This window comes from Apodemus sylvaticus, chromosome 15 (genome assembly GCF_947179515.1).
Source record: "Apodemus sylvaticus chromosome 15, mApoSyl1.1, whole genome shotgun sequence".
Lineage (NCBI taxonomy): Eukaryota > Metazoa > Chordata > Mammalia > Rodentia > Muridae > Apodemus > Apodemus sylvaticus.
In genome coordinates, this window is record NC_067486.1 from 54564530 (window position 1) to 54586648 (window position 22119).

General features: G+C 41.2%; 1 protein-coding gene and 1 pseudogene across 1 annotated transcript in view; one reads left to right on the forward strand and one right to left on the reverse strand.

The window, feature by feature from the left end:
- Slc9c1 (solute carrier family 9 member C1) overlaps positions 1–17275 on the reverse strand; it is a 68447-nt gene extending 51172 nt beyond the window's left edge. Inside the window, exons 1-6 of the mRNA XM_052158887.1 lie at positions 17114–17275; positions 14856–14956; positions 11322–11450; positions 10000–10165; positions 7152–7277; positions 5886–6047 (exon numbers count right to left, since the gene is read on the reverse strand). Coding sequence (XP_052014847.1) covers positions 5886–6047; positions 7152–7277; positions 10000–10165; positions 11322–11450; positions 14856–14956; positions 17114–17261 — 832 coding nt within the window. The 5' untranslated portion in view covers positions 17262–17275. The remainder of the gene's footprint in view (positions 1–5885; positions 6048–7151; positions 7278–9999; positions 10166–11321; positions 11451–14855; positions 14957–17113) is intronic.
- Positions 17276–19855: 2580 nt separating this feature from the next.
- Positions 19856–21831, forward strand: LOC127665634 (TNF receptor-associated factor 4-like; annotated as a pseudogene).
- The last annotated feature ends 288 nt before the right edge of the window (positions 21832–22119 follow it).

Sequence of the window (22119 nt, forward strand, 5' to 3'; positions counted from 1 at the left end):
TTCTTTGAGTTTGTTTATGTAGTGGATTGTATTGATGGATTTCCGTATATTGAACCAACCCTGCATCCCTGGGATAAAGCCTACTTCATCATGGTAGATGATCGTTTTGATGTGTTCTTGGATTCTGTTGGCAAGAATTTTATTGAGTATTTTTGCATCCATGTTCATAAGGGAAATTGGCCTGAAGTTCTCTTTCTTTGTTGGATCTTTGTGTGGTTTTGGTATCAGTGTAATTGTGGCTTCGTAGAAGGAATTGGGTAGTGTTCCTTCTGTACCTATTTTGTTGAATAGTTTGAAGAGTATTGGTGTTAGGCCTTTGAAGGTCTGATAGAATTCTGCACCAAAACCATCTGGTCCCGTGCTTTTTTTGGTTGGAAGACTTTCTATGACCCCTTCTATTTCTTTAGGGGTTATGGGACTGTTTAGATGATCTATTTGGTCCTGATTTAATTTTGGTATTTGGTATCTGTCTAGGAAATTGTCCATTTCCTTCAGATTCTCCAGTTGTATTGAGTATAGGATTTTGTAGTAGGATCTGATGATTTTTTGAATTTCCTCAGTTTCTGTTGTTATATTTCCCTTTTCATTTCCAATTTTGTTAATTTGGATACTTTCTATGTGCCCTTTGGTCAGTCTGGCTAAGGGTATATCTATCTTGTTGATTTTCTCAAAGAACCAGCTCCTGGATTAGTTGATTCTTTGTATGGTTCTCTTTGTTTCCACTTGATTGATTTCAGCCCTGAGTTTGATGATTTCTTGTCTTCTACTCCTCCTGGGGGAATTGGCTTCTTTTTGTTACAGGGCTTTCAGGTGTGTTGTTAAGCTGCTAGTGTATTCTCTCTCCATTTTCTTTTTGGAGGCACTCAGGGCTATGAGTTTTCCTCTTAGCACTGCTTTCATTGTGTCCCAAAGATTTGGGTATGTTGTGCTTTCATTTTCATTAAATTCTAAGAAGTCTCTAATTTCTTTCTTTATTTCTTCTTTGGCCAAGGTGTCATTGAGTAGAGTATTGTTCAGCCTCCATGTGTATGTGGGCTTTCTGTTGTTTTTGTTGCTATTGAAAACCACTCTTACACCATAGTGATCTGATAGGAGGCATGGGATTAGTTCGATCTTCTTGTATTTGTTGAGGTCTGTCTTGTGACCAATTATATGGTCAATTTTGGAGAAGGTACCATGAGGTGCTGAGAAAAAGGTATATTCTTTTGCTTTAGGGTGAAATGTTCTATAAATATCAGTCAAATCCAATTGGTCCAAAGCTTCAATTAGTTTTACTGTGTCCCTATTTAGTTTCTGTTTTCCTGATCCGTCCATTGATGAGAGTGGAGTGTTGAAGTCACCCACAATTATTGTGTTAGGTGAAATGTGTGCTTTGAGCTTTAGTAAAGTTTCTTTTACGAATGAGGGTGCCCTTGCATTTGGCGCATAGATGTTCAGAATTGAAAGTTCTTCTTGGTGGATTTTTCCTTTGACCAGCAAGAAGTGTCCCTCAGTGTCTCTTTTGATGACTTTAGGTTGAAAGTCAATTTTATCTGATATTAGAATGGCTACTCCGGCTCGTTTCCCGAGACCATTGGCTTGTAAAATTGTCTTCCAGCCTTTTACTCTAAGGTAGTTTTTGTCTTTGACATTTAGGTGTGTTTCCTGTATGCAGCAAAATGTAGGATCCTGTTTCCTTATCCAGTCTGTTAGTCTATGTCTTTTTATTGGGGAATTGAGTCCATTGATGTTAAGAGATATTAAGGAATAGTGATTATTGCTTCCTGTCATTTTTGATGTTATTTTTATATTTGAGTGGTTATTTTCTTTTGGGTTTGATGAAGGAAAGTTACTATCTTGCTTTTTCCAGGGTGTAGTTTCCCTCCTTGTATTGGAGTTTTCCTCCTATTATTCTTTGCAGAGCTGGGTTTGTGGAAAGATATTATGTAAATTTGGTTTTGTCATGGAATGTCTTGGTTTCTCCATCTATTGTGATTGAAAGTTTTGCTGGGTATAGTAGTCTTGGCTGACATTTGTGTTCTCTTAGAGTCTGCATGAGATCTGCCCAGGATCTTCTAGCTTTCATGGTCTCTGGTGAGAAGTCTGGTGTGATTCTGATAGGTCTTCCTTTATATGTTACTTGGCCTTTTTCTCTTACTGCCTTTAATATTCTTTCTTTGTTCAGTGCATTTGGGGTTTTAATTATTATGTGGTGAGAGGTATTTCTGCTCAGGTCCAGTCTGTTTGGAGTTCTGTAGGCTACTTGTATATTCATAAGCATCTCTCTCTTTAAGTTGGGAAAGTTTTCTTCCATAATTTTGTTGAAGATATTTGCTGGCCCTTTCACTTGTAAATCTTCACTCTCATCTATACCTATAATCCTTAGGTTTGGTCTTCTCATTATATCCTGGATTTCCTGGATGTTCTGGGATACAAGCTTTTTGCATTTTGCATTTTCTTTGACTGTTGAGTCAATGGTTTCTATGGTATCTTCGGTATCTGAGATTCTTTCTTCCATCTCTTGTATTCTGTTGTTGATATTTGCATCGATGGCCCCTGATTTCTTCTCAAGGCTTTCTATCTCCAAAGTTGTCTCCCTTTGTGATTTCTTAGTTGTTTCTACTTCTGTTTTTAGATCCAGGATGGTTTTGCTCAGTTCCATCATTTGTTTGTTTGTGTTTTCCTTTAATTCTTTAAGAGATTTTTGTGTTTCCTCTTTCATGACTTCTGCCTGTTGACTCAAATTCTCCTGCATTTCTTTAAGGTTTTTTTTTGTTTGTTTGTTTTTTGTTTTTTTTTTTTTTGGCATTTCTTCTTTATTGGCTTTTGTCTCTTGAGCCTTATTCTCCTGCATTTCTTTAAGTGATTTTTGTGTTTCCATTATACGGGTTTCTAGCTTATTCATGTTCCCCTGTATTTCTTTAAGAGATTCATTTATGTCCTTTTTGTGTTCTTCTAGCAGCATCATGAACAGTGATTTTTAAATCCAAATCTTGTTTCTCTGGTATGTTGGCATAACCAGGACTTGATGTTGGAGAGTTTCGTTCAGATGCTGCCATATTGCCTAGATTTCTGTTAGTAGTGTTCCTGTGTTTGCCCTTTTGCCATCTTGTTTTCTGGAGTTAGTTGGACTTGTCTCTGGTTGGTGTTTTGGCCTCCTGAGGGGCTCTGAGGCTATTTCTGCAACACTGGATGGCTGGCATTCCCCTGTAGCAGATTGCTGATGTGCTGTCCTCCTCTTGGGTGCCCTTGCAGCCCTAGTGTTCTTTGCCCCAGATTGTGTCTGTGAACCAGATGGTGCCTGTTTGCTCCTTCAGGGAGTGCTGAAGGGTGTATGCTGCGGGGACCTTTTCCGTGCTGATCACTCTGCTGGGCAGCCGATCTCCCAAGAGGTTTGGTGCATGCAGGACTAGCCTAGCCTCTCAGGTCCTGAGTCTAGGCAAAAGCCTGGGAGGCCAAGGTCTGAACAAAGTTCCGCTCTGGCTATGACTGTTAATTGGGTCTGTCAGGTGGCCAGGATGGCGGGCGTGCGTGTGCTCCCTGAAAGTGCCGGGAGAGTCAGCTGGGCTAACAACCTCCTGGGCGGATTGACACACAGATGGCCCACTGAGCAGCCCAGTTCTTGGGGTCAGTACAGGTCCTGTTGGGGCCTAGACCCCCGCTAAGTTAGCCTCGGGCTATGCCTGTTTGCTGGCTTTGCCTGCTCAAACTCTCTGGTGTCCTATAGGCAAAATGGCGGCGCATGCGCGTGAGCCGGGCCCGGGGAAAAAAAACCTCCTGGCTGGGTTGGCACCCCATGGCCCCCTGAACAGCCCAAGGCCTGGGTACAGGCCAATGCCTGTAGGGCTTAGAGCCCCGCGATGTTGGCCTCGGGTTATGTTTGAGTACCTCAGTCTGTCTGATCTCACTGTAGTCCGAGAACCAAGATGGGGGCGAGTCTCCTGTGACTGGTGGGAGGCAGAGTTCTGAAGTGGCTTCTGTGCGGTGAAATGCACCATAAATCTGCAGCTGCTTGCAGCCCGGCTGGCCAGTGATGGCCAGTGGTCATGGGCACAGGGCCTGCCTGGACCCTGTTACCTTGATTCCACTTCTGATGGCCCTTCAGTTGGACCAGCCACTGCTGCTGCCGCTGCCGCCCACCTGAACTATAAAGATTTTTTTTTTTTTTTTTGCTAACTAGGTGTGATGGTGCAAATATGCAATCCCAACCCTGGGAGGCGGAGGCAGAGGAGGCGGAGGCGGAGGCGGAGGAGGAGGCACTCCATGAGTTCAATGCCAGCCTTGTCTGCACAGCACTTTCCAGGTCAGCTAGGTCTACATAGTGAGCCGCTGCCTCAAAACCAAGACCCGAATTGAAGCAGCAAAAGTAAAACAGTAACTAAAATGAATGATGGAAGGCAATTTTGAAACTGGAATTTATTTTAGGACAAACATTAAATTTTCCTGGAAAGAAGTATTTTGGTAAGCTGTGGACTAAGGGATGAGAGCCAAGAAACAGACCCTAGCATAACGCACGCTTAGTAAATATTTGCATTGAAGACAAACAGCAGAAATGAGGCAGGCAAGATGAGGACACCTGGAGACAGGGAGTCATCAGATCCAACAGAATTGTGAGTATGACGCTGTTGTGAGTTTTCTAGAAGTGACAGTGCATTGTGGCAAAAACTAAGGAGGTCGTGAGGAAGGAAATGCTGGTCGTTTCAATGAATCCTGAAGTGTTTGAGTTTGCAAAGAAGTTTTGTAGATTTGGGGATTTAAAATGATTGAGTCAGAATTCTTTTTAGGAGTAATCCTTTGTTCAGCAAACGCCCGTAAATCTGTCAATACACACAGCCACACTGTGTCACTCTGAGATGGGACAGCACAGCAGTACAGGTCTATGAAAGGCTCCCTCTTGATCTGATCAATCAATACATCTTAAAATATGTGTTCTTAAAGATAAGAAATATTCTGGACAAACACTTTCACTTAAGTTCCTCACACATACATATTTGACTCAGTTCGGGGCTACTTTGTTTGATTTAGTTAGGAATCTCCTATTTCAAGAACTAAATTTTAACTGCTGTAGACTTACTAAATGCTTTGAGATTTGTCTAATAGGGTATGTTCTTTACATAAAGTACATACTTCTTCTAGAATTTCTAAACAGCAGTCTTTCTCCATTGTAATTTATTCAAATCCTATAGATCGCAGTAACCCTTGTATCTTTCTTTGTAAGTCCAGGCTACTTAAGTTTATACCTTAATAGTTTATATAATTTTGCCAATGTAAAATCATCAGAATTTCCAGATATGGAGGGCTTAAATCAGGGTTTCTCAACCTGTGGGTCACAACCCCTTTTTGGGGGAGTCATAGATCAGATATCCTGTATATCAGATACTTACATCACAATTTATAACAGTAGCAAAATTACAGTTATGAAATAGCAACAAAATTAATTTTATGGTTGGGGGTCACCACAACATGGGAAGCTGTATCAGAGGGTTGCAGCATTAGGAAGGTTGGGAACCACTGTCTCAGCAAATTATATGCAGTCTATTCTGGTGAGTAAGTTTCTTTCTATAACATGTAAGCTAAACATATAACTCATTTTTACACTATAGTTTTCGTACAACTAGTTATGAAACTCTTTCTTCAGAAGGGGGGGCTCAGTAAAGTATGATTACAATTGTAGCTTTGTCCAATTCCTCATTGTTCTACAATAGTATTGGCTTTCTATACCTGGGGACATTTTTCTCTGCGTACAAGTGTCCACATTTTAAATTTTTTTGGTACAGTACTTGAAAAAAAATTGAATTCCACTTGAAAAAATTCACAAACCTTTTCATAGCTACCTGTACTTGAGGATGTTTTTACATCTACCCCTTTTATATAGTTTAAGGTAAAGCATGAACCCTCCTACTTACAAACATAGAAGATGAGGTATAGAACTGAGAAGATGAGAGTGATGTGGTTGACATCATCACCAAAGATGGTAGCCATCCATAACTGAATCACTTTTGTAATTATGATTCCCGTAAAGAAGCTTTCAACAATATACGACCAAGCTGTAGACATGACCTTATGGGCTACAAGAAAATAAAGAAATTAAAACTGTTCATAGAGCTCACTTGGCCCCCTGTTTGGTCTGGTGTGGCTACATGAGGGAAAGAGGGTTCCTTTGTAAATCTAGTCTCTAAATATCCATTGGTAGGTAGGGTGTCATCAATATGGCCCAGGTGGCTTGGATTCCTTCCCACCTGGAATCATTCCCATAGATAAAAGGAAGGAAGGAATCTATGATCTGTCCGGTAGATAGAGGAATATCTCTGGGGATAGCTAGAGTATCACAGGAGAATTCTGTGAATGGCCTTGTATGCACTTGAGTTCTAAACATGCTGTTTAGTCCAGTACCACCTGCCACTGGAAAAGAAGGAGACAATGGGGGCTGGAGACAGCTCAGTGGTTAAGAGCACTGACTTTCTTCCAGAGGACCTGTGTTCAATTCCCAGCTCACAATTTTCTGTAACCCCAGTTCTAGAGGACCTGATACCCTTACACAGGCATGCGTACAGGGAAAGGGCCAGTGTACAAAAAAATGAAAATAAGTAAAATATTCAGAATGAGGTTATGGCTTGTGAAGCATAAAGGAATGGAAACAGTCTTCATAACACAAACTGCTCCAACTCACTGGGTCTGAGGCTCTCTGTAGCTTTATCCTAGTGTAGGATGAGGTGGTCTGAATGAGAATGGCCCCCAATAGGCTCAAAGAGTTGAATGTTTACTCACTAATTAGTGTCCAAGTCACCATGACCTGGGTAAACAGTCACTGGAAAATGTACAAATGCCGATATAATAAAAGGCAACTACTGGCTTATCTTCTAAGCGATTTTGTTTATTTTGTTTGTGTTGGAGTATACAGGAAAAAAAAAAACAACAGCAGCAGTAGCAAGAAGATCCCATCACCTCATTGTTTGCCTTATGCCTGTTGCTCTCCCAAATAGCCCCATGGAAGTTTCATCCCAGCTCACAGCAGAATCACAGTGACAGTGAGAAAGCAATGCTATGTACAGGTCAAGTCACCCTGCCAATACTTGCTACTTTCTATAAGCATAATTTATAATAACACACAACATTCATGAGCACTTTTAGAAAGCAATCCACCTTTTAAGATGTTAGAAAAATATCCTTACCTAGGGTACGGTTCACATTCTTTGACTTGAAGCTGATATGCACAACACCACTATATATAACTAAGGATATCACTGAGGTCAGTAGACTCTCTCCATTAATTAAATTTGTGAGGCTTCTAGAAAGACCTACACATGTCAAAGAAGATAAAGATGTGTCAATATTAAAGAATAAAACTGTATTAGCAAGTGTTAAACACAGGTTCTCATCTTCTCGAGACTCTTCTCCAGGTCCCTACCTTTTGTGGATCTCTCCAGTCTGTTTTCTACCCAAAAGACACACATTTTTATGACAGGGAGAATCTAATTCTGGACCTATTCTTAGCTATGAATTAATGTCACCTAAACTATCCTCATGTTGGAAAAAATACCCAAGTAATTTATTTATTTATCAACTCTAAGTCTCTGCTGTTATAATGAAATACTAAATTAACTACAGTCCATTATGTTTAGGTAATGAACAGATTTTGCTTTAAGCCACCACATTTGGGGTGTTCATTGTCTGCAAAATCTACCATTGTATAATTACTCCAGTTCATAAAATACAATTGTTAAGCAAACAGGGACTGTTTGAAAATTAATAACAAATTCGGAGTCAAGAAAGAAAACAAAAACAAAAGCAAACCTTGGGAAGACAATGTAGCTGTATGTCCTGTATGGGCTGCACTCGACCCCTAGGCAAATTGGTTTCTTGTGAATAATGAACAACTATATATGACTTACACAAGCACATAAACAAAAATCATATTTATAGAGTTTAAAAATACTTAGAGGATAGAGACACAATGCACTCAGTATACTACTGTATACAAGCATGAGGACCTGGTCTGGATCTCCTGGATCTATGTGAAAATCTGGCCATCTGCACCTGTAACCCAAGTACTTAGAAGGTAAAGGGAAACATCCAGTTCCCTGGCTCCCAGCCAAGCCAATTTTGAGCTTCCACAGTGAAAGATTCTGACTCTAACTTGGGGAAGGAAAATCAGGAGGATGAGTTCTGAGGTTCTTCTCAGTCCTCACAGGCGCATGCCCACGCGTGCCTCCACTTCACATACCCATGTACTCACAAGCACAAAATCCTGCTTTTCAAGACCAAGCCAAAATGCTGCTTAGAGAAAGACACCTTTTACAAATATTTTTTGAAAGACTCAACTTTAGAATTATAAAAAAAAGTTCCAAAACTAATAGCAATATGCCCAGGATTTACGAGATCAGTCTTCCAAGTGGATTATTGTAATTTTAAAAAGACAGGGAAAATTCAGTGGAATACTAGATTACAAGATTCAGAGATTAAAATAGGCCCAGAATTGGCTTCTCCCTATCATAAAAATATACATCTTTCTAGTAGAAAATGGCTAGATTGGTGAAATCCATAAAAGGTAGGCACTTGGAGGAAGAGTGTGGAGAAGATGAGGACCCGTGGTTAATGATGGATTCTGACGTGATTTCATTTGGAGGCAGTATTTCTTTTTGTTGCTCAGGCCGGCCTTGAACACAGGCTTCTTCTATTTCTGTCCCCCATGTTCTAGGATTCCCAGGATGGACCACCCAGCTAAACATGTTCTATTAAAGTCTCTCGTGAGGCATAGCACAACGGTAGAACACTTGTCTACCATGCTGCAAAACCTCAATTCCATTCTCAGTATCACAGAATGAATGCATACAATAAAATAAACACATTCTCCCTTTATCACTGTAATTTCCTTATCTTCAAGACTCAGCTTTCCTTTCTTCATGTAATTTACACTTGACATGTCTCTCATATGTTATTTCTATCTGTTAAGAGCATCCCTGTTCCATTTATCTGGCCATAGAGTAGAAATTAGATAGACAAAATTATGTGTGTATTGTTAGTGTGCATAGGGGAGGTACCCATGATTAATCCACATTAATAGTTGATCTAAAATAAAATTTCTATTGTCCATCATTAGAAAATGATTGAGTGGAGGAACTGGGTTATTTTTCCTGTACAAAATCTGTATTATTTTGCTTTTTTAAATAATATAACTTAATATTTTACTTCTTTCCCACTGATAGTCTATTTAATTTCTTTTTATCTCCAATATTTTTTATTCACTCTCTATCCCTTTCACAACCCCACTTTCTCCTCTCCTCCCAGCCCCATCCTTACATATCCTTCCCCTGTCACTACCTCTCCTCCTCAGAGAAGGGAGACCTCCCTATGGGTACCACCCTGCCCTGGGACATCTAGTCCTAGAAGGACTAGGTATACCTTCTCCTCCTGAAGTCTAACCAGGCAGTCCAGCAAGGGAAGGGGACCCAGTGGCAGGAACCAGAGTCTGAGACGACCCTTGATCCACTTGTTAGGGGTCCCACATGAAGACCAAGCTGCAAGTTCGCTACAAATGTGTTTAGTCTGTTCTAAACAGCATATACCACAATTCTATGTTGTGTAATTTTATTGTTTGCTGTTCTTCTGGATTTTGATTAATGTTCTCAGTGACTACAACGGGCATTTTAAAAGACATCCTATTGACTGTTTTCAAAAGATAATAAATATTGAGCAAAAGAACATTGACAACAGTGTGTACATACTAATGTGCTGGTCCAAAATGTTCTGTCAGTGCAAAGGGGATACTTGTATGTCCCTAGTCCATGATGGGAAACTGCTTTTTTTAGACACAAGATAAGCTCTTCATTGGCTTTTCCTTCTCTCCTAAGCATCCCTTGCAGAATATGTGTTAGTCCTCTATATCTTTCAGTCCCTTACCGCCCCACTGCATGTAGTGAGATCCATCTCTGACAAAGGATCTTAATATGAAGATGAGTTAGCTACAAAATGTGTCCTCAGTATAGAAAAGGAAAAGAGAAGAGAAAGGGGGTTACTTACCAAGGTCTCTTATGGAGGCTGAAGTAAGCATTGGATCTGAACTTATAAGAACAGCAGAAAATAGTAACCAGGGGATGGTTTTCAAAGATAATTTATTCACAGACTGCAGATACCAAAGTATTAAGGTGTAATTAATCAGAAATCCAGGAATTGTAATTAGTAGTATCTGCAAAGACATTTGGTGATAAGAGCGATCAGATCTCTTTTGCATTCTGTTTTGAAAAGCAGCAGACTAGACAGGGAACTGGCTAACAGTCTGTTAGCTCACTTTGCTGGAGCAAAACCCACCAATTCCCACCTAAACAGGAAGTGGCTGAACATTGGTCGTCTGGGCCAACATGTACCATAGCTCTCTGCAGCTACTGTACTCCTATCCCCTGTGCCTCCTGGTCAGTTGTCTGAACTCAGTGTGCCTGGTTTTCAGTTAAAATGCATTGCTTTTGATGGTGTTTAGGCCACAGCCTCCTATTTACAGAACTATTTTTGATAGCTTTGGAAGATGTATATGCACAGTTTGTGATCATTGAGTTTTATCTCAATGGCTTTCGTTAAGAGCCTTCGCCTCTCGGTACTCAGATGCCATTGGGATTTGGGTTATGCTTGCTTTCATGAGTCTCCCTCTGTACTTTCACTGTTCCCAGCAGTTACAGCTTTAGATGGTAGGGATTTAAGATGGGACATTTCTCATTAAATTCCTTCTTCCTTGAGACAATACACTTCATTGTCATGTTCTTACAGATTCCCAGAGCTAAAATGATAATTGGTATCAAATTTTGCCAGTAAAATAATCAGAATTGTTTGTTTTCTTCAACTTTCCCCCAAGCTTCCAACATGCTAGAACACTGCCAATATATGTGTAATGGTTTGTATATGTTTGGCCCAGGGAGAGGCACCATTAAGAAGTGTATCCTTGTTGGAGTAGGTGTGTCACTGTGGGGGTAGGCTTAAGACCCTCATTCCAGCTACTTGGAAGTCAGTATTCTGCTAGCTGCTTTCAGATCAAGATGGTGAATTCTCATCCATGCCTGCCTGTATGCTGCCATGTTCCTACCTTGATGATAATGGATTGAACCTCTGAACCTGTAACCCAGCCCCAATTAGATGTTGTCCTTATAAGACTTGCCTTGGTCATGGTGTCTGTTCACAGCAGTAAAACCTTAACTAATGCAAACTGTTTTTTTTTTCTAGATTCACCACTTTGATACACTATACTTTTATACTGTTTAATCTATCCTCTTTATTTTCTATTTTGGGATAAAAAATTATAAACTGAAAATAATATGGTTAGTGAATGAAGAGAAATATGAAAGCAGAACCATTACCTGCCAAAATAACTTTTGAAGCATGTATATATCCATGTCAAATGCAACATTAAAGATAATCACTGGTGTAAATATACCAAAAAATATGTCCGGATCCATCCACTGTATGGCATCTGCATATATCTGGATCTAGTAATATAAAATTGATTATTCACACGTATTCACCCTTAGCATATAAAACACACCACAGACCCTTCTCTAGCAACAGGGAAAGAAAGTTTCAGAAAGATACAACACAGTATGTGGTTGAAGACATATTCTGTTGGATTCTACACAACTTTCCATCTGAATGGCAGACGGAAACAGGTAACAGAGGGAGTTGATAGCATAGGCTATCCCTGAGCCCTTCTCGGAGAGAGGATAGAGGAAACACATTGGCACAGGGAGTAAAGGTCATACATCAGCTTTACAGGAACAAAAGAGAAAGAAAGTATTTTAAGTAAGTGGATTGTTACATATAAGAATCTACAAATGAATACATGACCCTTTGAAGTCCCAGGAGCTATGAAAAAGCCATGTTAACCAAAATCTCTGAAAGAATGACAGGACTACTGGTTCAGAGATGTTCATGTGAGGAGTGAACTATCTGGGGCGTCTCTCCTAGTGTTAGTAGACATCAGCAGGTTCTATTAGGAACATTCATCTGCTTCATCTTTCTGCTGTGGTGTAGCCTACCACATGGACATATTTCAGCTGGCCTCCATGGCTTTAGCCTATACTATCAAGGATTTGAGTAGTATTCCATCGTGTAAATATACCACATTATCTGTATCCATTTCTCCGTTGAGGGACATCTGGGTTCTTTCCAGCTTATGGCTATAATAAATAAGGCTGCTATGGACATAATGGAGCATGTGTCCTTATTGCATGCCGGAGAATCCTCTGGGTATATGTCCAGGAGTGGCATAACAGGGTCCTCCGGAAATGTAATGCCCAGTTTTCTGAGGAACCGCCAGACTGATTTCCAGAGTGGTTGCACCATCTTGCAATCCCACCAGCAGTGAAGGAGTGTTCCTCTTTCTCCACATCCTTGCCAACACCTGCTGTCTCCTGAGTTTTTAAGCTTACTCATTCTGACGGGTGTGAGGTGAAATCTCAGGGTTGATTTGATTTGCATGTCCCTAATGTTTAATGATGTTGAACATTTCTTTAGGTGCTTCTCAGCCATCCGAAGTTTTCAGGTGAAAATTCTTTGTTTAGCTCCGTACCCCATTTTTAATAGGGTTATTTGGTTCTCTGGCGTCTAACTTCTTGAGTTCTTTGTATATACTGGATATTAGCACTCTGTCAGATTTAGGGTTGGTGAAGATCCTTTCCCAATATGTTGGTTGCAGTTTTGTCCTTTTCATAGTGTCCTTTGCCTTTCAGAAACTTTGTAATTTTATGAAGTCCCATTTGTCAATTCTTGACCTTAGAGCATAAACTATTGGTGTTCTTTCTGTTCAGGAACTTTTCCCCTGTGCCCATGTTCTCAAGCATCTTCCCCAGTTTCTTTTCTATTAGTTTCAGTGTGTCAGGTATTATGTGGAGGTCCTTGATCCACTTGAAGTTGAGTTTAGTACAAGGAGATAAGAATGGATCGATTCTCATTCTCCTGCATGCTGACCTCCAGTTGAGCCAGCACCATTTGTTGGAAAGGCTATCTTTTTTCCACTGGATGTTTTCCCCTCCTTTGTTGAATATCAAGTGACCATAGGTGTTTGGGTTCATTTCTGGGTCTTCAATCCTGTTCCACTTGCCTGTCATTGTACCAGTACCATGCAGTTTTTATCACTATTGCTCTGTAGTAATGTTTGAGGTCTGGGATACTGATTCCCCCAGAAGTTCTTTTACTGGGTTTTTTTGTTATTCCAGATGAATTTGAGAATTGCTCTTTTTAACTCTATGAAGAACTCAGTTGGGATTTTGATGGGTATTGTGTTGAATCTGTATATTGCTTTTGGCAAGATGGCCATTTTAACTATATTAATCCTGCTAATCCACGAGCATGGAAGATTTTTCCATTTTCTGAGGTCTCCTTCGATTTCCTTCTTCAGAGACCTGAAGTTCTTGTTGTATAGGTCTTCCACTTGTTTGGTTAGAGTCACACTAAGATACTTTATGTTGTTTGTAGGCCACAGTTCTTGACACAAGATATCTTCCCTTGTGGAGATTTTGGAAGGACTTAAAGTTCTATGTATGTCAAAATTGGGGTTAGGTCAGTGAGCAGTTCAGTTTTTGTCCTTGCATAGACTAGTTGAACATCACTGGCTATGTCTGAAAAGTCCATCAGTTTTCAAAGCAGCTCTTTCACTCACTGACCTGCCTGCCAAAAGTGGTTCCTGGCTAAACACAGCCCTTGGGCTAAACCTGACTCACTGTTCATTTCATATATGGCGTGTGAGACAGCTGCACCTTTGATTCATGTATGGAGAAGACCTTTAGTATCAGAAACCGCGATCACAGACCCTGCACAATTTAAACCATTCACATTGAATTCTTTTAAAAAAAAAAAGCTTTACCCCAAATTTCTGGATGAGAGCACTGTTTGATGCACCAGGAATACAGTCTAATTCCCTATAGTAAGTAGCTCCTTTGTCTACAAGATCCCAACTGTTCCTAATGTTGTCACTTCCTTGTTTAAATCTCCTTTGTTTTTGTCGTGTCCATTTCATGGAATAGGCTCAATTTATATTTCTTTTTTCTTTTTTTTATTCGATATATTCTTTATATGCATTTCAAATGATGTCCCCTTTCCTGGATCCCTACTCCCCAGAAAGTCCCATAATCCTTCTTCCCTCCCTCTGTTCCCCAATCAACCTCTTCCCATTTCACTGTCCTGGTATTTCCCTACACTGCTGCACTGAGCCTTTCTGGGACCAGGGGACTCTCCTTTCTTTTTCTTGGGCATCATATGATATGTGAATTGTTTCTTGGGTATTCCAAGCTTCTGGGTTAATATCTGCTTATCAGTGAGTGCATACCATGTGTCTTCTTTTGTGATTGGATCACCTCACTCAGGATGACATTCTCCAGTTCTACCCACTTGCCTAAGAATTTCATGAATTCATTGTTTTTAATAGCTGAGTATATCTTATTTTACCCCTCTTATGTCTTATTGAAAACCTATAAAACATTTTTTAACTGGGGCAACAGTATTAGATCTCTATCAGAATTATTAACAGAATTCTATGATAGAAACTCCATGCTGTCTTCCTGTCCAAGTTCTTATCTAGTAATTCTGATTTATCCTCAGTAGTTGTACACATATTCACTTCCAACAATCTTTTGCCTTCAGACTGTGGGATCCCTTCTTTCAGCATGCTTATTTATAATGATGATGATAATAATAATCATTCATTATTACAAATAATTGCAATTACAATAATTACAAATAATTAATGCATTATTATTATCATTATTATTATTATAAACATCCTTTGCTTGTTTAAGTAGAAGGAGATCAGCTTTTTGGTTTTTTTTTCAAAAATTCTTTAGCCTTCTTTGCATTTATGCGATTCTTACAAAATGTTGATATTCATTTATTATACATACCTGGGTAGATGCAAAACTCAGGATTTCAAAACAGCATCCAATTAAAAATAGTATCACAGGAAGAGGAATTGGAAAATCTTTCAGATGCATGTTCAAAAATGCTGCAAAAAAAGTATACTTGTTACTGATAGACAATGTAAAATCTATACTCATTACTGATAGACAGGTAGTGTTACTGACTTTCAATATTATATGTCATGTGACTTCTAAATATCAAGGAAGTAGAATAGTATCTACTGCTAATTACTGTTTATCAAGACCTTTATTCATGCTCAAAGGCACAAAACCAATGTCAACATTTCCATATTGGATCCCTGCCTTGTAACTTTTGTGACTTTTAGAGACTTTAGCTAAGTACTGCTGGAAATGATTGATTCTTGGGTCATATTTGCAACTGTTTTTATAACCACTATCATGGTTGTAAACTACATTATCTTAGTTCTGCAGTAAAAGAATAACTTTAATGAAAACTCTTCTGTATACTTTTTTTTATTACATTCTTTATTTACATTTCAAATGATTTCCTCTTTCTAGGAAGGAGAAGGGGGCTTACGGGACTTTTGGGGAGTGGGGGGCTAGAAAAGGGGAAATCATTTGAAATGTAAATAAAAAATATATCAAATAAAAAAAAGAGAGATACAGAGACAAAGTGTGGAGCAGATACTGAAAGACCATCCAGTATCTCTTTCTAGGTCCACCCCCAAATTCCCGTAAGCCCTCTTCCCTCTCCCTGTTCCCCAATCAACCCCCTCCCACTTCCCTGTCCTGGTATTCCCCTACACTCTGCATGGAGCCTTTCCAGGACCAGGGGTGTCTCCTCCCTTTGATGTCCAACAAGGCCATCCTCTGCTGCCTATGTGTCTGGAGACATGGGTAACACCATGTGTACTCTCTGGCTGATGGTTTTGTCCCTGGGAGCTCTGGGAGTACTGGGAGGCTCATATCATTGTTTCTCCTATGGCACTGCAAACCCCTTCAGCTCCTTGGGTTTTTTCTCTAGCTCCCCCATTGGGGACCATTGCTCAGTTCAATGGCTGGCTGAGAGTGTCCCCCTGTGTATTTGTCATGCATTAGCAGAGCCTCCCAGGTGACAGCTATATCCAGCTCCAGTAAGCAAGTACTTGTGGACATCGTTAATAGTGTCTGGGTTTTATAACTGTATATGGAATGGATCCCTAGGTGGGGCAGTCTCTGGATGGTCTTTCAGTATCTGCTCCACACTTTGTCTCTGTATCTCTCTTTTTTTTATTTCATATATTTTTTATTTACATTTCAAATGATTTCCCCTTTTCTAGCCCCCCACTCCCTGAAAGTCCCGTAAGCCCCCTTCTCTCCCCCTGTCCTCCCATCCACCCCTTCCCACTTCCCCGTTCTGGTTTTGCCGAATACTGCTTCAGTGAGTCTTTCCAGAACAAGGGGCTGTAGGTATTTTGCTCCCCCTTCTAAGAAGGACCAGAGTATCCATACTTTGTTCTTCCTTCTTCTTGTGCATCATTGATATGTGTCTTGGGTATTCCAAGCTTCTGAGCTAATATCTACTTATCAGTGAATACATACTCTGTGTGTCCTTTTATCATTGGGCTACCTCATTTAGGATGATATTTTCCAGTTTCACCCATTTGCCTAAGAATTTCATGAACTCATTGTTTTTAACTCCTGCCTTAGGAACAATGGAATGAGAACTTGTGTATAATTTGCTCAACAGAAAATAAATCCAAGAAAACCACCATAACTTGTAACTTCCCTAGTTTTGTTCACCATTTCTGTGAAAAGGCAGCCCCTGAATCTCTGTTAACTATCAGTATATTTTCTTCCATTTACTTTTATCTAGTTCTTTTAGAATACTTTCTAAACAAGTCAAAGAAAGTAAAGGACCATTTCCAGTTTTTTCTTCTCCTCTTCCTTCTCCATTTATAAAAGGTAAGTGTAGGTTTATCATTTAGGTAGTATTTCTGGAAGTTTCTATCCAGAACTTTGATTTTCTATCTTCTTCAATTTCTCTAGTTACTGAAAGCTGAGTCTTACCTAGTGGTAATTGTGCTGTGAGTGTTTTAACCTGAGAGGCACTGATGACAGATATGACACATCTCTTCCCAGAGATAGGTACTGTTTAATTCTTTTAGCTGAATGTATTATATTAAATGTACGAAACTAGATATACAATTCTAATTTCCTACCACTGTTACTTTCTTTAATCTATATATCATTTACAAGATGTATCTGTAGACTAGACTGAGGAGGGATGGGTCTTAGCTTACCTCCAATTGTACAGATCAAAGACAGTATCAGGATGATTTCAGGGAGGTCCTGGGGAGTGCTCAGAAACACACTTTTGAGAAGATCCAGCCATGCATTACTCAGTTTGATGCTGTGGGATGCAGTTAAATTTTCAGAACTTTCTTCCATTCCCTTGTTTAATTACAGTCAGTCTGCTTCAAACTCTATGTGTCTCTGAAAAACTCACAGGGGATCACAGGAAATAGGCCTTTTCTTCTTGGTGTCTCCTAATGCTTTTCTAAAAGAGAGGAAAATCACATATTTCTCCTTTAAGTATCTTAAACCCTTAGTCATGGCCCATAAACACTAGGAACGCAACTCCTTTCTGTGACACTTCCTATTGGGATGAAATGTAAAATGCAGAATCCCAGGCAATATGGGCTAGCCAGAGAAGCTCTGTGTCCACTCTCAGTCCTGAAGGCTACCCAGTCATTAAACATTTTGAACCTTTTCAACTACCCAAAAGAATCCTTTATAGAACCCTTCTCCCTCCATTGAGACCACAAGCTACTGCAGGTTATCTGACTGTCTGAGGAAGTAAAAGAACCTTTAGACTTTCGTGTTAATTTTAACCAGACTACGATTAACAGATCATGCTAATAGGACTTTCACGTGGAGCAACATTAGGCTGAGTCTGATAAGAATTTAAAACAATGAACAATAGCAACATATAGAGAACTTATCTCTTCCCAAGATAAGACAGTGTCATATCAGAGGTCTTTAATTGCTTTCTTGAAATCTTATCTTGTGGGTGGGCAAGTATCTTGTATTTGTCTCAATTAGTTTTATTAATTAACTAGGTAACTTTTGAGAGAGGGTCTCACCGTAAACATCTAGCTGGCCTTAAACTCATAGATATCTGACTGCGTCTGCCTTCCAAGATCCGGAATGAAAGCTATGACGTCACACCTGGACACTCCACGTGTAAACTTGATGCTCTGTGGGACTATTTGTGCCCAGAAGAACAACTTGCCCCAGCTAAGAGCACATCAGTCAGGCTACCAGAACACTGAGCCCTACTGTAAGGATCAGGCCAGATTCTAGAGTTAGGGTAGAGTGGAGTGTGTGTGTGTGTGTGTGTGTGTGTGTGTGTGTGTGTGTGTTTTCCTCAAAGTACATATTTTTCAGTGTATTCTTAATGTATCCAGAGCTTGAGGTAGGGCTACAGGTCTTGCTACATATGCACAAAGCCTTGGGCTCAATCCTCAGCATAGCTTAAACAAACCAGGGTGACGTGTGCCTGTAATCCCAGCACTTGGGAGATGGAGGCGGGAGAATAAAAGGCTCATCATTGGCCACATAGCAAATTCAAAGACAGACTGGGTTACGTAAGAGCCTACCTCACAAATCAAACAGACAAGACAGAACAAGAGCTTGAGACTGATCTGGAAGCAGAGCAAAGGCTCTCAGCTATGTCTCTTGAGTAAGACTCTCCATCTCAGCAACCACACCAATCACTCGGAAAGCTGAAAAGAATAATAATAATAAAAAAATCCCGATGCCTGGTTACTACCGTCCCAGGTGAATGTAACTGATTCGGAGTGCATTCTGGGGCTTGGGAACTATACAAGTTCCATTTTGACCCTCCCTGCCTACTTTCAGAGTTTAATACAGCAGAGGGGCCTCAGGTCCTGAGCTGCAGATTGGAACGCATAGTCCCATAAATACTTTTCTCCTTTCTCAAATCATTTTAAAACATTGAATTCTAACAAACCAGCTCCAGAAAATTATATAATTACCACAAGTTTTGATTATTGCTGAAATTTGGGGATACCCTAGATTAAGTTCAACACAATGTTTTAATGCAGTGTTTATAGTGTGGTAAATACTTAGGCTACAAACTTTGCAACTTTGACTTAACATATGCCAAATAGCCTTTTCCCAATAAAAGGCCCCATCTTAAATTAACTTGTAAATGCTAATATTACTATTCTTTAATATGTTAAAGATATTTGCACAAAAGCTACAGAAAGAACAATCAGATTTAAAATGCCATCAAAATTTCTTCAGAATAAACCACCATTATATGTTTCAATAAATTTATGAGTCCATGTCTCATTATGAGAAAAATGATTTCCCTTTATAGTTACAGACATTGTTTCACCAATGAAATGTTTTGATTTTGTTTGACTGGAGATATTAATGTCCACCCTCTCAAAAATGGCATGTTGATTACCCTTAGCAGCCAGACAACCAAAGCTCAGAGAGATTCCCTTTCTCATAGCATGAAAGATGCATTCATTCTCTTTGTCCCTGAAAACTTTTTTTGCCATTACCATCTTGTAGGAATGCAGAGATGGAACTATCTCAAACAGTGAGATATGATCCTTACTCATATGAAAAAGCTATAAAGTGCAAGCCTCACAATTTCACAATTAGGGTCAGATACAACTGAGGGTCTCAATCTCTGCTTAGTGAACTCTGAGACATTTAACACCTTTTCTACTCACTGACCCTAAATAGAGAGGGTGTTCTACTCAGTAGTGCTGGAAACTCATACTGAACAGCCCATGCTCACAATCCTCCACCCCACTTTCTTTTAGGGCATGATTTCTTTGAACCACACCAATGGGAAGTCATTATCCAACTGACAGCGAGTAGTTTCTCAAGAACGCATATAAAAAGTTTAATGGTTGAGGGGCGAGGCAGAAATTTACGATGATCTTAGGCAATTAATCTTAGGGAGAGTCTTTGGTTGTAATGAGAAAGGTACACGGATCTAGATGGAGGAGTCAACTCTAAAGCTAAATGCTGTGGTTTCCTTCGATCCTCCAACAGAGAAGGTTCACAGACCAAGTACTGGTTGGTAAGGCCAGCTTCCAGAAAGAGAAACAACAGGAGGTCTCACCATCGGGGCACAGGAGTGTCCTGGACAATGTGAGAAGTGAAGGCCAGGAACTTCCTCTCACTCCAGAACTGTCCAAAACCAACTGCAACCTTACCGACAGTTACTTGTTCCAAGCCCCGCCCCAGCTGTGTGCCTACTGGCTGGAGGTTCATAACTCCTGACTTGATTGGTTCATAGAAACAGCATCCATTTTCTGTGTATTAAAGACATTGAAAAATTTAAAGCTGTGCTTATTTAAAAAAATAATAAGGGATCGAGAAAAGAATCCTCCAGTAAATGTGTTGTGTACATTAAATGTAAGTACAGTAAATGTAATACAGTAAATGTATAGTGAGTTTCTGGCCATGAACACATGGACAGTGTTTTCTCTGAATTCAAATAAGAGGAAGTCTTCCAGATAGGGTGAGGTTATAGATAGTTCAAATGCAGAATTTCTGGTTGCTGGATTTGTCTTGAAAACGCGGCCCGAGCAAGGCGTGGGCTGTGGGGCCACCGCATGCCCGGCCCCGCTCGCCCGTGCCCGGCTTAGACTACACGTTTCTGGAGAAACGCCAAGAGGTGGCTGCTGTGTCCACTGCGTGGGAAGCCCATGGGCGAGCCTGTGCATGTGTCCACTTGCGGCCACCCCTTCTGCCTCACCTGCCTGCAGGAGTTCCTCAGTGAAGGAGTCTTCAAATGTCCTGAAGACTAGCTTCCTCTGGACTATGCCAAGATTTACCCAGGTGCGGGGCTGGAGGCTTGGAGTGTGCCACTTCATCGTCTACAGGGCCACCTGAACACGTGCAGCTTCGATGTAGTCCCCTGCCCAAATCGCTGCCCTCCCACCTGCAGCAGGATTGCCTTAGGCACAGCCCTCAAGTGTGAACTTTTGTGGCTGTGACTTCAGTGGGGAGGCCTAAGAAAGTCACGAGGGTGTGTGTCCCCAAGAGAGTGTGTACTGTGAGACCAAGCGTGCTGCCCGCACGATGAGGGAACTGTTGGCCCAGCGTGCCACGTCTGAGTTCCTCAAGCGCGCTCAGACTTGTGCCCACTGTATCAAGAAGTTTGTTTACGACACCATCTAGAGCCACCAGTACCAGTGCTCATTCCCACCTGGTCCCTGCACCAAGCAATGTGGAGTGGGCACTGCGACTCGGGAAGACCTGGCCACCCATCTGAAGGATGGGCGCTCTGCCCTTCATGCTCTGCCCTTTCAGAGTTTGGCTGCAAGCACAGGTGCCCTAAGCTGGCAATGGGACGTCACGTGGAGGAGAGTGTAAAGCCACACCTGGCTGTGATGTGTGCCCTGGTGAGCCAGTAGCGGCAAGAACTGAGAGAGCTGCGGAGAGAGCTGGAAGAGCTACCCATGGGCAGTGATGGGGTGCTCATCTGGAAGATTGGCAGCTATGGGCGTCGTCCTAAAGATGCCAAGGCCAAGCCTAACCTGGAGTGCGTCAGCCCAGCCTTCTGTACACACAAGTACGGTTACAAGCTGCAGGTGTCTGCATCCCTTAACAGCAATGGCATCAGTGAGGGCACACGCCCCTCCGTCTCCATTCGTGTCTTGCCTGGCGCCTTTGACAATCTCCTTGAGTGGCCCTTTGCCTGCTGGGGTCACCTTCTCCCTGCTGGATCAGAGTGATCCAGGTTTGGCTAAGCCACAGCATGGCACTGAGACCTTCCACCCTGATCCAAACCCAGAGAACTTCCAGAAGCCTGCCACTGGGCGAGGCTCTCTGGATGAGAGTTCTCTGGGCTTTGGCTACCCCATATTCATTTCCCACCAGGACATCTGAAAGCCAAATTATGTGCTGGAATGATGCAGTTTTCATGTGTGCCTCTGTCAAACTTCCACAGAAGATCCTCAGCTGAGAGTAGAGCCTTTGGGCTTCAAGTGGGAAGGGAGGTGGGACTGGATCTCAGGCACTGGCTGAAACTGGAGTGGGGGCCGGACCTCCTATTTCTTTCAGCTTCTTTGCCTAGGTTGTTTGCCAACTCTCCCTTCCACCACCTCCAATCACCCCTACCCCTCAGGTGCCTCCAGTTGGTGTTTCAGCCCTGGCCCCTGTGGAGAGCAGATCTCGGGGTTACCGAGGACTGGAAACATGATCCCAGGGCCTGTCTCCCCTCCTGGGCAGGGCAGACATGCCTTGGTGCCAG